At 34.8% G+C, this 16,617-nt stretch overlaps 1 protein-coding gene across 4 annotated transcripts in view; it reads right to left on the bottom strand.

Moving 5' to 3' along the window:
• The window catches only part of NBEA (neurobeachin), a 516,023-nt gene that overhangs the window by 391,253 nt on the left and 108,153 nt on the right, over positions 1–16,617 (bottom strand). For all 4 annotated transcript variants that reach the window (XM_059826681.1, XM_059826675.1, XM_059826690.1 and 1 more), the window contains exons 6-7: positions 10,726–10,852; positions 2,996–3,115 (exon numbers count right to left, since the gene is read on the bottom strand). In XM_059826681.1, the coding sequence (XP_059682664.1) occupies positions 2,996–3,115; positions 10,726–10,852 (247 nt within the window). The remainder of the gene's footprint in view (positions 1–2,995; positions 3,116–10,725; positions 10,853–16,617) is intronic.

The following is a 16,617-nucleotide window of genomic DNA, read 5'->3' as shown; positions in this document are numbered from 1 at the left end:
TGAAAAATCCTGTCTTCATTATATTTAGTGTTTTAAACATTACATCTCAATTATCTTACAATGTTCTTGTATAAGAAAAGACTGAAAAGAGTAAGATGCACTTAGTTAACAATATTTCTCAGTTTTAACTATCTATTTTCACAACCTGTACTGTTAAATCTATCAGCATAATCTACATAAATAGCTATACACAATATATGATGTAAAGAAAGAAGAATGATTGCCTGACTTGCATAGTTTTTTCTTTTCCCCCAAAGCTATTATGGTAAGGTATTTTCTTATCATCTTGCAGGAGACTAAAGTTATATCCAAGTAGAAGGGTATGAAGGTAGAAGTTAACAAATAAGCTGGATAATTGCTCAAGACTTTTCAAGGGGATACTTTTAACAACTCAACCTTTATACGAAAGAAGACAGTTCTAATACAGTTAAAACAAGAGCTTCTTTTCCTAGCTGATGTATAACAGTGCTAAGGAGTCTACATATGCAGTCCCCTATTTTCCTTTTTATGCCTTTTACACAGTTGCATTCATACAACTTTCCTGAATTTCTCCTACTTTCTATTCTATTTCCTACGCCTGATATAACAGATTTTTTTAATTAAAAAATAGAGACCTAATGATAACTAGTGTCTTTCATAACCTAGTCTATTATCCAGCAGACAAAGCAAAACCTTAACAGAAACTTAAAGACTTCTATCAAAACATGTAAAGCTTAGTAAACCAATCCCACCTTAAGAAAAGATTGTACTTCTGTTACATGAGAAAGTAGAAAGGAATACTGTGAAGAAAATATGAATAAAAGCAGCAGCTCTTCCTGCTAAGCATTTATCATGGCTGGATGGCCGAGCCCAGAGAGTTGTGGTGAATGGAGCGAAATCCAGTTGGTGGCCGGTCACAAGCGGAGTTCCCCAGGGATCAGTTTTGGCACTGGTCTTGTTTAATATGTTTATCGATGATCTGGATGAGGGGATCGAATGCACCCTCAGTAAGTTGATGAGCATGGTGGTGTGTGGTGTGGGTTTTTTTTGTTTGTGTGGTGGTGGTTTTTTGTGGCTCGGTTTTTTTTTTTTTTTTTTTGTAATGGTTGGACTTGATGATCTTACAGGTCTTTTCCAACCTTAGCGATTCTGTGATTCTGTGATTAAGGATTACAGATCCCCACACTATATAACTAGTAACTCAGCCCAGATCCTCTGAGACCTCATCTGGCTTTTCAATCATCACATTGTCACCTATCACAAAAAATGTTTATATTACCAAGAAGAAACCATACTCTACAAAAACTGAAAGGCTTGCCTTTTCTGGCAAGTAGGAACGCTACCAAGAAAACAAAGTGATGGTCAGAAGCTTTGGCAAGCAGTTCCCTCCTGCTGTAATTAACATGTAATATTTAAACTCCCCCTTTCAAATCCAACTCTGTCTCTAGAATTTAGCAAAGGACAGTTAATTTCCTTAAGCACAAAAGAGCTTCCTTATCCTATACAGACAGTCAGAAACAACTGACAATTATATTATAAATAAGAAATAACAAAAGTGTAGCAAGCTGATGAATCAAGCACCTTTGAAAGCCTAGCACAGCTTTAGCTGAAGGCAAAGCACATGAGAATCATTTTGTCTGCCTTCCCCATCCAAAACTTTGGGCCAGAAAGAGGGCCTATTTTCTGCATCTTTAGGTGTAGACTCTCAAACCTGCCAAAGTAGAAGGTACAAAAAGAGAGCACACACACAAAAAATTGAAACGCATATAGATTTCATTAAAAGAATTTAAATATAAAAAATACAAAAACGGATGTATTTCATGTTTGAATATACTATTAATTTTAACTCAGTCCAATTAATAGATACAGGTGTATTTACAGGTATACATGCAATCTTCTCCAGGTAAAAATGAAGAGAAGGATCTGCCTGTGGGACAAGCAGATGCAAGATCACTGTGTCTTTGCTCTGAGCTGATTAATGCCATGCAACTGTACGTCTCTCAATATCTCTAAACTGGTCTGGATGGCCTATAAGGGAGAACATCCCTCTGTAAAAGTTTACTACCCAAGAAAATTGCTCAGTATTTCAGGGATGAAATTTTGTAGCAGTTAATTTGTACTTACTAACAATATTAATTAAATATTAATACCTTAACACTTAGCACAGCATTTTTAATATTGGTCAACTGCATAGTTACTAATGTCAAGTCAAACAACAAAAGGCAAAATATACTTGTTACTGGGAGACAGATGTAAGACTTCAGACTTTGCTTAATACTATAAATCTCTTGACAATTCTCCATACTTCTGTTTTCTAGCTTTTACTTTTTGTCTCTCTATCTTGTTGGTTTAAAACTGTAAACTCTGCATAGAAGAAATGATCTCTTACTATACTTATACGGTGCTTAAAACAATATGACTCTGATCATAGTTCACTTTACTCAGTTCTACTGCAATTAAATAACTGACTTAAAATTTAATGTTCAATAACACAAAAAGCATAGAAATCTTTTAACCATTAATGAATATCTCCTCTTGAATCCAACACAGAACTTAATGTGATTAAAAAATTAGTACTTTTGTATACATTGGCAGCATTCATAGTATTTGGCAGAATGAATATTTTTCTTAAGGACTTTTCTCAAGCTGAATCTGTAAAATCTGTAATTCTACCATGTTTTCCTATGGCAAAAGCTAAGTATTAATCCATTATTATCAGCGTCTTCTATATGGTATCACATACTAATAATATTCACTGTAACAGTCTCTTCAAGCAAAATCTCCAAAAATTTCATTAAAATAGCTATACAAAATACAGCCAAAAAAACTGCAATATTCTAAAAAATATTAATATATAAAATCAATAATATTACATTTTATTAAGTACATAACTAAGGAAGATAGATTAAAGGAGAAAGTTAAAAAAAGATCGAAAATTTGTGAAGATCTAGGGAAAACAAATATTCAATTTACTTTAAAATGAAAAGCTATGAGAAAGGGAAAAAAAAAATCTTACATCATTTGTGTTAACATGCCAGGCCATGTCACCATAGGATACCAGCTGACCATTCACGTAACATCGTATTTCACTGTTTCTCCATCGATTATAGATGTGTACAATGCTTATCATGTACCACTGGAAAGACATGGAAAATCAGTATATAGTGGCAGCTTTTGTGCTATAAGACATAAAGTTAATGAATGGCATTAAAAAAAAGTGACCAGTCCCGTTAAGTTATACAAACAGATGAATCATTGCAAACTCATAAAATTAAGTCAAATCAGTGGAACTTCATGTGCAGTCAGTAGAACCATGCCAAACTGTAATGACGTACCTGCCTGCATCCCTTTATGGGATTAGAGCCAAAAATGCATACATAAAATTAAAAAGTTGAATACACTTCCATTCCTGAAAGTGTAATTTAATTTATACACTATACGCTGTAATACAAAACACAACCGAGTTCTGATGGGAAATCCAGTTCTGTGTTTCTCTGTGCACTTACCTTAACAAATTCATATCACATATCTCTGCCTTTTCATCATAGCTCTCTGTTGGAAATTATTAAACAAAAGGAAAAAATTCACAACAGCAAATTTTACAGCCCAGTTGAAGATGTCATCCTGATTGCTTCGTATTAATTTCTTCCTCTATTCTTTACCAATCCACCAATTTTTGGACAACTGTCATATCATTAAAAATGCATTATATAATCAGAGAAAGCACCACAGTAAAATGCTTCCAAGTACAACTATGGTGATCTTTCAAATAATCTGTTCAACAGGAATCATTATGTCCATGATGAGTAAGTTCAAGAAGAAAACCTTAAGTTTCCTTTAAAACCGAACCTTTAAACTCATCTAAGACTAGGAATGGAAAATTAATCTTTAAGATCTGCAAATCAACTCATACTTAACTATAATGGGTGTCTGTATTATTCAAAATATATACAAAGCAGATGAAAATGGGCATATTGGAGAAAGTCCAGAAAGGGCCACAAAGATGATTAAGTGATTGAAGCCTCTGACACATGAGGAGAGGCTGAGATATGGGTCTTTTTAGCCTGGAGAAGAGAAGGCTCAGGGGGATCTTATCCATGTGTATAAACACTTGATGGGCAGGGGATAAAGAAGATGGAGCCAGAGACTTCTCGCTAGTATTCAGTGACAGGACAAGAGGCAATTGGCACAAATTGAAATACAGGAAACTCAATTTAAACATACATAAGAAGGGTGGTAGTAAGCAGTAAGGATAGTCAAACACTAGCACAGGTTGCTCAGAGAAACTGTGGAGTCTCCTTGCTTGGAGATATTCAAAACCTGACTGGACAACATCCACAGCAACCTGACCTAGGTGTCACTTCTTTGAACAAGGGGTGATACTAGACTGTCTCAACACGTCCCTTTCCAATCTTACTGATTCTGTGAAAAAGTCAGCTCATCTGCCTTGAAAACAACACTTCATATTTTAATAATTTGGAACAGTAATTTACAATTTACTTGTCTTCCCTTTCTTGGTATCTGTTTCAATTATCATATTTTGATTTCTATGTTCAGCTAAGTTTCTTTTTTCCAAAGCAGAGAACTTCTGCATCCCTCGAGGCATTATTTTAGTAAGTCACTTGGTGACTCTCTCCATGAGCTGGGGTAAGTAGATACAGAGCCTCCTAATATAAAAATCTGCCTCTCTGTATCAGAGAAAATAAAAGCAAAAAGTTTTGACGTGTTGATTTTGAAATCAGACAGAGCACAGAATTACAAACAAAAAAAGGATGCAGGAAAATATATTTGGACAATAATTGTTGCAGTACTCCTTGAATTGAGCTGTATTCTGTTATATATCTATAATACCTATATGTATTAGAATAGACATACTTTTCCACATCTGTTTCCAGGTCTTTAAAAATATATTTTCATTTTTTCCTCCTTAAAACCTACAGTTAACAGAAGAGGAAAAAAACCCTACTAATCATACAACAGTACCTAGGAGTATCTCACTTCTTGCATATTCAAGTGACTTTATTGGGCAATACTAGATTAAGGACTTACTGGTACAGCTTTGGCTTCTGAAGTCAGGTGTGGCCAGTCTAATATTTTTTTTCAAGCAACCATAAACAAAGTATTTTTTGTAGGCCACTGCCCCACCCCCCAAAAAAAAAAATCAAAAAACAAATCCACAGTTCAATAAGCAAATGTTATTGCCTATTTTGTAGGCAGATTCTATTTCAGAAAGGAACACCCACCATAAATTCAACAAAATATTCATAACTCGAAGTCTAGAAGCTTAACTGGTGACTATGCTAATCAGAAACAAAGTGCAAACCGCATGACTAAAGCTCTGCTTTTATCAACACTTCTTTTCCAAAGCTTCCACACCACCTAACATAAACCTCGTAGAAGAAAAATTCCCTTGTCCTCTTTCCTTCAAAGGTTAATTTAACAATAATCTCCAATAAGTGATGATGATTTTAAATACTTTCATCCCAACCGCAGGTGTTCTTTGCAATAGCACTGTTCAAAGTTGTATCTTTTATAACTATTTACTCATATTTCCAGTTCTGATAGTTTTGCAGCTGAAATTAGCTGACAACTATAAACCCCAAGTTTTAACCATTGATCTTCTATCTGCGATTTTTCTTTTACAGCGCTTTAAGAGCATTTCTGACAACTTAAGACGGTCCCCATCTGTAGTTTAAGTTTAATAGATGACTCGTTCATTTGGAAATAAGTAGTTCATTACTTTTGTTGAAACACTGTCCACAGAGCCTACAGGAACTAAAATGAGCAATGCTATCTTGGGAGAGCTTTGGTGTCCATGTTAAACTTTAGGAAAATTATATAATCTACTTTTTATAATCTTTTTTCCCCCCACATTAACCCCCATTCATGCACATGCAGCTTCTTTTAGTCCAAGTCTCCTTTCTTCCATGCAACTTTTTTGAATCTTTAGCATTGCCGCTATGTCAGAGCACTATCTATGTCTGTTACCCTGACCCACAAGGCAAGGTCTACAAAAAACATTGAGCTGTTCTCTACCTGAATACATGTGCATGCACACACGCGCATACACACAGAGTCTGTCCTAGCTCGTTGTCATAATTAATCCAGTAAAAAAATTGCTCTTTTGCCTCCTGCACTTGGATTGTCACTAGTATCAATCTAGATAAAATGAGTAACGTAGGTTCTCAAAGCTAGTCCATAAAATAGAGGATGACAAACTCCACCAAGTTAAGTCCATAATGCATTCTTATCAACAGGAAAATAAAGGTCCTTCTGAGATTCCTGCTTGCTCACTTGATTCATATCCTTCCATCCCTGTATTTTAACAAATATTAATTCTTTTATTGCATGATAGCATAATTTCTTTAAGGCTTTCAGAGGACTATAATGCCTAAAGTTCTTGGGGAATCTACATAGCATTTATCAACTGGCTCACAAACCTGTTCTTATGCACAGTAAGAATCCTTCAAATAATTCAACACAAGTGGGGGACAAGACTTGCAGTGCAATATTGCATTGCTTTGTCCCCGATGTTTACCTATGTGTTTTCTAATCCTTCCTTTGCATTTTTCTAACTTCTACCCATTTTGATGGTTAAGAAATCAGGCATGATTATACGTAATTCTAAATATCAGCAAAGTCTTTTACTAAAATTTGTATAATTTTCCATCACCCATTTGTTTGACAAAATCGATCATATACCACAATTAAAAGTTTGGCAAATTTCATGTTCAAATCTCTTTGGAACTTGGGGGTACCTACTGTAAGGCCCTGGCAATTAATTACTGTCTCTTCTATTGATTTCTATACCTTTTCTACTGACATTGCAATTTGAGACACTTCCTCTGACTCATCCCCATTGACTCATCTTGTAGTAAACAATGATGCAATTAATTCATTTAGCTTTTTTGTTATGATATTACATTCTTCAAGGGCTCCTATTAAGCCTTAGTCATCTAATTGCCTCTATGGACTGGAAAAAAAAATTGTCTTACCATTTTACGTATAATTTTCTGTAACATACTTTTCTAAGTATCCTTCATTTTGATACACTTTCTGAACAACTTTTTACTTACAATGGTCTCTACTTTGCTATTTATCTGTGCTCAGGTACATTGTGAGGAGCTTTTAAACTTTCTATTGGGTTTTTTGGACTAATGGTATATTTGCTCTTAGCCTTTTATATCTTTGCATTTAAGCAATTTCTCTAGCATTATCAAACACTTCCATCTTTTAACTGCTCCTCTTATTTTCTTTTTTTTTTTTTTAAGAAGTGAAGGTAGTTTTTGCAGTTCCTTTAAAAATAAAAATAGCAAATCCTGCATATCCAAGCATTTTTCAAGACAAAGTCAAGCAAGAGTCAACCGCTGAGCTCTCCAAAAGTTTCAAAAAGAAATAAATCCATATTCTTCTGGTATTTAAAAGTTTGAACTCTCATCCTGGTAAAATGCCACCCAGTTTATAGCAAAGTAATGTAAGCTTCTTTATATGCTTTCTGATCTCCCCCAGTTCATCACAGATGCTATAACCATCCTTATCATGTGGCTAATAATTTAATCTGAATAGGATGGTTTTCCTACTTAGTTACTGATTTTCAGTGCACAGAAACTCTGTTACTAATTGTTACAATGAACTTATTTATCTGATTAGATTAAGTCTTTAATACAGGGCATCTCTCGTCTATTGGCAAGACCTGCCCCACTGTCACGTGTAGCTGTAAGCGCAATTTGAAATGAGCGCCCACTGGCAGTCAAGTCAACAAAGCTTCTGATACTTCTAGTATGTCAATAACCTCATTTAAAATAGACATTCCAGTTTCTCTTTTATTTTTTTAGATATGTAGAAGCAAGCATATATGTATGTCTCATAATTTGCTATTACCTATGTCTCATTTATGTGAATGTTCTTTCCTGATGCTGTACAGGGATTTTGTTGATTTCTCTCCTATTCTGCATGTGAGGACATGGTTTTCAGGACTTTACAACTACACAATGAACCAAACCAAGTTGTACAATCTCACATGCAATTTTTCTTCAATTTTTAGTTGAAAAATTCCCCCTTTTTTTTTTTCAAAGTCAGTAATACAATTTTCTTTTAAGTTCATCCTACAGTCTCCTTCCCTATATCATTTTCTCAAAAATGCACCAAGACCATGCCTCTATGCTATAGCAAGAGCTTCCTTAGGTAGTACTCAAAGACACTTCAGATAACAGCCTGTCAACTTTTTATACTGCTGAAGTCTTTCAAGCTTAATCACCCACTGCTGAGTAAGTCATATTCCTACTCCATAGCACAGTACAATCAGAGAGATGAGGCATCACGCACAAAGTATTTTCAAAACATGGAACTTGTTTCAGTCTATACTACAATTAGTAAAGGTGTTCAAGATTAGAAACACCAAAAAAAAAAGCTGTTGGCTCTCTACTACAGTGGTTTTCTGTTCATACTTTTACAAGGATTGATGCTGAGGCTGGAACTCAAGGGAGTGAAAATTACCGGGAGTTACTAACACACAAAAATTTCACTTTGGAGTCCCAAAAAGCAGTATAGACATATTAAACACAACATTGCCAAAGCTAGCTTAGCTCTGTTGAGAGGTCAGCCTATTATACTACACCCACATTTTCTATTTGGGGATATGATGACCAAATTTCTCCATGTATTTTTATAAATACTTGCTTTTATAACATTGTCAAAATACACTAATTAAAACCTAAAGTAACCACTTAACATGTCTTAAAGTTTTAAATTAAGATTACATATTATTGTGTGAATGGTGTCATATGACATAGTTAACAGTGGGAAGATCTTCACATAAACACAGTATCTTTCTGATCTGCCTACATAAAGCTTTTGACCAGGTGGCTTGAATATATAATTTTACTGTGATTCAACAAAAATTTTAAAAAAACATTATTCATAAGTTTAATGAGGATGATGTTTCTGGCAAAAGCTATTGCTGAAATGTCTACGTCTGTAAGCAAATGGCTAGAAAACAGTATATCTGATGACAAAAATCACACTTCTCAAGTTAGCATTTGGACAGTAAGCTGCTTTGTAAATGGGTACACATTTTTTTAATACGTATCTACACATTAAATGCTTGCACAGTGGAACCAATGTAATACCTAAATAACATGAAGAAAATCAATCTACATGATAAACAGGATAGGTTTTGACTTGTTAGAGCCAGGAATTGTATTTGACAGATTTTCTTTCCTCCATTAAAGCATTATGTACCTTCCCACATACATGTACACACAAGTTATTAATGGAAAAAACATATCATATGAATCCACTTGCAAACATATTCTAGAGGATTTATTTCAAATACTTCCTAAATCTGACATACAACCCAAAGGGTATGAAGCACGATCTTTTAGAAATATAAAACTGGCATGGAAGTTATATTTGGACATACTTCAGCAGATCAGATTATGATTTGAAACTGATATTCATATAATGAGATACACAGGTACTAGAATTTCAGAATTAATGATTTTAAGTAGAATAGCAAGAGCTAAAATTTTCCAGGGATGGCATGAAGGAAACTAGTCATTCATAATAAAAATTATCAAAATAATATCTTGCTAAAATATGAAAGACTGCTTCTTCACAAGTAAAGAAATGATCAGCTAGATACCAAAAGCTAGTTATCAATAACATAATCCAAAAGTTATCAATTCCATTTGTTCCTAGGTTGAGTGTTTATCAGTAGCATCAGACATGCTACTTTAAAAGAAAACTGAACTGTTATCAAAACTCTTTTCTGGCTATAAAATTAAATAAAATTTGCAAAACAGAACTGATTCATTTCAATACACTCAGCAGATATGTGTTTATAAGGCTTTATATATCCCTGAGTAATTTCCTAGAAAAAGACATTACTATGTTTAAAAAAACCCACAAATTACCTCAAAGCTACATGACAGAATTAGAATCAGTGATTTTGAATCACAAATATATACCAAGAAAAAAAGTAGGACATAAAGCTGATGAGTGAACAATGGCATTCCCTCCCTAAGAGATTGGTTTCTCAAAGCAAAACAAGCACTGAAATTCAATATACAAATTCTAAGGCCATGAAAAAAGAAATGAGCTTCACAGCAAAATATATACAAGGCTGCTACCAATGACAAACACATAATGCTCGCTGTACAGAAAAGTCAATGCTTCAGTCAACTAACTGAAATATTGAAGCCAGCAGAATCATTGTTCTCCTAGGACTACTAGGCATACAGTAGAAATGAACACCAATATGATCTAGAGAAATAATCAAGATGTACTATGAAAAATGAGAAATCCCAGAACACCACTGACATAGAAGAGATTTCAGAGCCTTATATCCCCCAGCAACAGATAATGAAACTCTAGTATTGCCAGAAAAATTGTTCCAGACATTGGCACCAAAGTTACCAAGTACAGAATGTTCAGAAATAGAATGATGACCTTTTAAGAATAAAATACAACCATTTTACAAATACTCAAAATTCTTCTCTATCTGAAGCAGTATTTTTAAAAACAAGTTGACTTTATAGAAGTGTTACTTTATAAATGATTACATTTTTCTTTAATTGATTCTGGTGTGTAACTGACATAAAACTTTGCATGAGCATCAGAGAAGCTACTTATAAATAAGAAATTATTAGTAACACTATGACACTAAGGGGATTTTAGCCCTTGTTCCCAGAAGCCTTCTGTCACATTTTCAATGTTATTCTTTATTGTAAATACCACTTTGCTTACCTTGCGTGGCTGAAAGTCATACTTCACACAGTGCTGGAAACCTTTGCCTTTTGACTTCAGTGATGTAACTATCAAGCAGTTGCCAACAAAATGAGCAGAATACCCAACACCTTTGCTAGTGCGGAAACTGAAAAGAAAAAATTATTAATGAAACTGGAAAAAGGGGAATTATTGTATAATAAAAAGGTCCAAATATTACTTTAAATTGCCATGAGAAAGAAAAGAAATTAGGACCTGGAATGGTGAACGTAATTAATTTCCTTCATATGTTCTCTCCCCACCATTTCTTTGAGGGGAGCTACTAACCTGCATCACTTACTTCATTCCAGGCTACATTCTATAAATCAGTACTTTTTTTTTTTCTTTAAAAAAATCCAAGATGGTAAATATTGTATCTATCACGTCTTTCCCTCAGATTCCTAATTCATCATCATTTAAAATAACACATCCGATTTAAGTGGCAAAGAAAAATCCATCACAGAACAAATGTGAGATGCCTTGCAATTTTATGGGGTTCAGAGAACAATGAAGCTGGTATAATATACAAATTTGGATTCAAGGTAATTACTATGCACAAGAATTATTTCTTTTTCAAGGCTTATGATTTAGTTAGGTTAATGGTCTATGAAGATTTAATCATCTGAATTGTGGATTTATTTTCATTTGGCAAGTTGATAAAGGATTAGAGTTTTAACAAAGTAAGTTGAGTAAGGGTTTCCAGCTTTCTTGTGACAAATATCATAAAGTTAGATAATGCAGAAAACTCATACATTTCTCTACTAATATTTTCAATCAAAAGCATTGTAAAGAGGACTGGACTTCTTAAAAAACATTTTGCAAAGGTAGCTGGTGGAAATTAATGAATATTACATGGAGCATTTTAAAAAAATGTAAATCCATATCTACAGCTATGTCACTTATTTCCTTCTGAAAAGCTAAATACAACAAAGAGAAGGTCTGTTATCATTAATATCCAGCACACTTTATACAGCTTTTAGTCTTTTTTTTTTTTTTAATCTCGTTACCAATCAGGTTATAAAAATAACTGATGGCTGAAATGCAAGGTCTAAATGGTAAACTTCATCCATAAATTCTGAAATGAAGCTTTGCAAGTATAAGAAAAAAAGACACTACTAATTTTGAACATTTGCATATACTCCTGTAGCCCACTAATTAACACTTTTTCATTTCCTTAATGTAGTTGACTTATAAAATAATTTCATATTATTACAATAATGATGTTTTAAATTGTTTCATTGTTGTAACACTTTCATCAAACACTTTTACTAGGTTTTTCATCGTAACATTAAGAGGCGAAAGGCATATGTAAATACTAAGTTCAGATTTCATCTTACTTGGTAGCTGCTGAAATTCTACATCTTTCGTCCACCCTACTACACAAATACAATCTTGATTTTAATATGCAGAAAAATTGCATAGTTATAGACCTAATTCCATCTTCAGAAACTTATTTAAATCTGTATGTCTACATTAATGAAGGAGAGAATCAGATTTTCCTCTTTGCTCACTGTCAAAAATATAGCTGATAAACCACGACCTTCTGAAAAAAATAAACACTTTACAAAATAGGTGGTGTGACTAGATCATGAGATGGCCAGAGCTTAGATGTTCTTCTCCTATGAGGGAATTTTTAAAGGAGGTCAAAAAGAGACATTCAAATTCTAGAAAGCCACTTTTGTTATAATTAATTAGAATACTTCTATTAAACGTGAAAAACAGAGTGATCAGGCTAAACAGAACGGGAGTAATAACATCTATAGATGACTCTTCTCCACACTAATGCGTCCTTGCATAGAGGTCCTTACTCCCAGTCTTGATTGCAGCATACTATGCCTCATGATCTCTGATCATCAAGGTGGTTCTGTTGGCCTTGAGGCATGCCTTGGTTTGCTCTTTTCCTTTAGCAACTTGTTAAGGTGCTGCAGAAGCTTTATTTTCCCAAATTAAGGCTGTGGTTTCCTCATTCTTCTATCTGCCTCTATAAGTCGTACACAATTCTCTCTCCCCTCAAGTTGCTGCGTTGGAGAGAATTATTCCCTGCCACAGCCCTTTGTACAGGCTTCCACACAACCCTCCTTGCAACAAAAAGGGCACTTTTTAAAAGAAACTTAAAAAACCCTCGCTAAATAAACCTAAGATATTATCTAAGAATGAAGAGAAAAATTACATACTGTCCATCACCACTAACCTCAACAGTGAAGACAATTTATAACACTGCCATTCCCCTGCATCTTTTGAAGACTGTTTTTAACATGGATCATTTCAATGATCTGGCTTCCACAATGACCCCACAGGCAGCTATACCCCACAACAACAGGAACAGTGAACCGCCTCATGGGACAATATTACTCACACACGTATATAACCTGCATTACCCATATACACAAATAACCTGCATGACCACAGTACTGAATTTTGTACAATAACATGAAGGTTAAAAACCTTAAAATAACAGCTTTTACAATAAGAACAACTGAATATGTTGTGGGCTAGTCTGAGACTTTGATTTACCTCCTTGGGGCTTTATGCCATTCAAAGAACTTTTCACCAGGTAGCTGCAACTCTCATGGTGCCAAATTTGTTTCTCAGCAACATAAGTCATCTTTACAAGCTAAAATGGTTTTGGCTAACAGAATCCTGTTCTGAAGCATACTGAAAAAAATACACAGATTCACTATGTTCTGATATGTGGTGTAGTATTATTTGATTAGAGATGTCAAATAAAATGTTTGGCTTTTTTTAAATTCCAACAGCCAATCCTTGTAAATACTATCAGCTTTTTACCTGATAAAACGTTATTAAAATTGTGTAAAATGCATCCTACTACTTTGAACAGGAGCTAGTAAGCATTTTGTTATACAGTGAGAACACTTCAGGGGAAAAAAAAAAAAAAAAAAAGAACAGCTCTTGAAGAAATATCTACACCTTTAACATTTTTCCCTACCTTTAACATTTTTCCCTTTCCTAACCCCGCCAGTTACTGGGCTGACTTTGTCACCATTATGGTCAGACCAGACCACTCCTGAAATTTTAAACACTGAATTGTCCTTACATGTGTAACTTCCTGGAGTTCAGCATATGAAGACAAGAAAACAATGAAATGAAATAATAGCTCATTTCTTAGCAGGACTCTTCATCTTGGAATAGAATGAATTTTTTTCTAAACATGAAACTTAGCCAAGATTTTACTTTTTTTCCCAAATGAATTTGCATTCTAATACAACAGTAACTGAGAAATGGAGAACTCATATATGTTCTCTGTTTACCTCAACATTATAATATACAGATTATGTTAACCTTCACATTTTATTTCTTGCCAAGTGTAAAGTAGACTAGGACCGGTCTCTAGGATACTGCACAGAAATTCTCTTACCAATCACCTACGCATGCAGAATTTGCCACAGCCAAAGATGAAATGCACAGAGACAACAAGAGCAGTACTGTCAACACCCATATGGTTTTATGAGCTTTTAACTACCTCCCACAGCAGCTGGTATACAGTTTTACTACTGATCGTTCATACACCCCTTATAGTTATGTTTCATTTCAGCCAGTTTCTCAAAGCAGCTACTGGATGTTATTACACTTCAATAGCAGGTAAGCATTCTTCCATCCACTGGTGAAACTGTTTAGTGATTCCAGTTTCTTCAGCTTAGGATTTTATGAGCAATTTAACATATGATCACAGTACTGTGATTGAGAAGATATTAATTCATTCTTGCCTGAAGAAAAAAAAAAAAAAAGGTTTCTTTTCTACTAACTTTGGAATTCCATTATGTGCTTTTGCAACTGTTCTGCATTATCTCTATTATTATTAGCCCTAAAGAATGACTAAAAAAAGTCTAAAAAAGTCTAGATGGCTTGCTTTGTGGCTTTTTTGTTCTTTTTTTTTTTTCCTTGTCCCTACATCAGTAAAAATAAAATTTAGAACACTCTTTCAAAAGTTTTAGCCATTATTCCACTAAATGGTTGTGGAAGCACTTGGATGTTTTAAGGACAAAAAGCAACAATTATGGCAATCCAGCCTCAGTTCACCCTCTAATTCTTTTACAGAGCCCAATACACAATTTGAAAGAAAGCATCTCTTAAAAGAAAAACAAAACACAAAAAACCCACCAAAAATTAAACTTCATATCTGGGCTGATTTTACCTAATTCCAGGCCTTACTTAGAAGTAATGTCACCCCATCTCCTTTCTTAGCAGAAAGAAGTATAGAGATTTAGAGGATGGAGACTTCCCAGTTGAGCGCACTTAGAGTTAGCCCTAAATTCCAGCACTGTCTTTATGACAAATAATCTACACCTCATTTTTGAGGAAATAGTTCCAATGATCTATTAAACTATGACTATTATTATTATATTGTGCCTTATTATAATTATGATAGTTAAAGTGACCATAGTATTGTGTGTCTAAAAGTTTGCATTTTCTTATTTCACTGTCTACCCGCTGGATCTCAGATTAAACAATCCATCAATATCAGATTTTGCATAAATTCTGAAAACAGAAGTCAAGAGCATCCTTAATTTCATCACTTTTTTTTTTTCTTGAAAGGTTTGATTATAAAATGTGTTTTCCAGAGTACAGTTCACTCCAGAGTGTTCAAAAAAGTAGCAATTCTTAACTGTAACTGGTATTCCAGTAATGCTTTTGCCAAGATTTCAGGAAGTGATCACATCACCTTTACTCTCTTCTCTGTTTGTTCAGACTATCCTTGAAAATATCATATTAGCTCGTTCAGCTAAAGCAATGAAAAAGCAGTTTATGATCAGTTGGTTACCTACAATAACCCTCAACATCCTTCTGTAATTACTGCTTTCTAATACATAACTACTAATTCTGTAAGCATGGCACCCATTATTCACTGCTAGGTATATGACGTTGGTTTGCTTCTACTAAAATTTGTGCTATAGAATTCTGATTCTTAACATTTGAACCTTACTGCTCTGCAACAAAGCTTTCTCCTTATTGTTATTTATCATCCATGCAGATGTCCAAGACTTCTCATTTTCTTCAAGGATTGTCACACTCGTAATTGGTAAGAAAGCTACAATACTGTTCTAATACACAAGTATTAATAGACTACCAGACTACTAATAGAGGCCAGTAACTATTGGAGTACCCCAGGGGTCAACACTGGGTCCAGTCTTGTTCAGCTTCTTCATTAAGAACCTGAATGGTGAGACAGAGTGCACGTTCAGCAAGCTTACAGATGATACAGAATTGGAAGGAGTTGCTGATACACCAGTTAAGTGTGCAGTCATTCAGAGGGACCATAGCAGGTTGGAGAAACAGACCAACAAGAACCTCACGAAGATCAACAAAGCGAAGTACAAAGTCCTGCCCCTGCGGAGGGACTGCCCCAAGCACCAATATATGCTGGGTACTGACCAGCTGGAAATCAGCTTTGCAGAAAGGGACCTGGTGGTCTGGGTAGACAGTAAGTTGACCATGAGCCAGTAATGCGCCCTTGTGGCAAAGGCAGCCAGTGGTATCCTGGGCTGCATTAGGAAAAGGATTGCCAGCAGGTTGAGGTAGGAGATCCTTTCCCTATCCTCAACACTGCAGAGACCGCATCTGGAGTATTGTGTCCAGTTCTGGGCTGCACAGTACAAGAAAGACATGGACATACCAGACTGAGTCCAGCAAAGGACTGAATGATCAAAGGCTCTGACACATGAGAAGAAGCTGAGGTATAGGACTGTTTAGCCTGGAGAAAAGAAGGTATGTATAAATACCTGATGGGTGGGGAGTAAAGAAGACTGAGCCAGAGACTTCTCAGTGATACCCACTGAAAGGACAAGACGCAATGGACACAAATTGAAACTGATAAACTTTTTCATTGTGATGGTGGTCAAGGACTGGTACAGGTTT

This window comes from Gavia stellata, chromosome 1 (genome assembly GCF_030936135.1).
Source record: "Gavia stellata isolate bGavSte3 chromosome 1, bGavSte3.hap2, whole genome shotgun sequence".
Lineage (NCBI taxonomy): Eukaryota > Metazoa > Chordata > Aves > Gaviiformes > Gaviidae > Gavia > Gavia stellata.
This window is presented reverse-complemented; position numbering and strand designations above follow the sequence as displayed.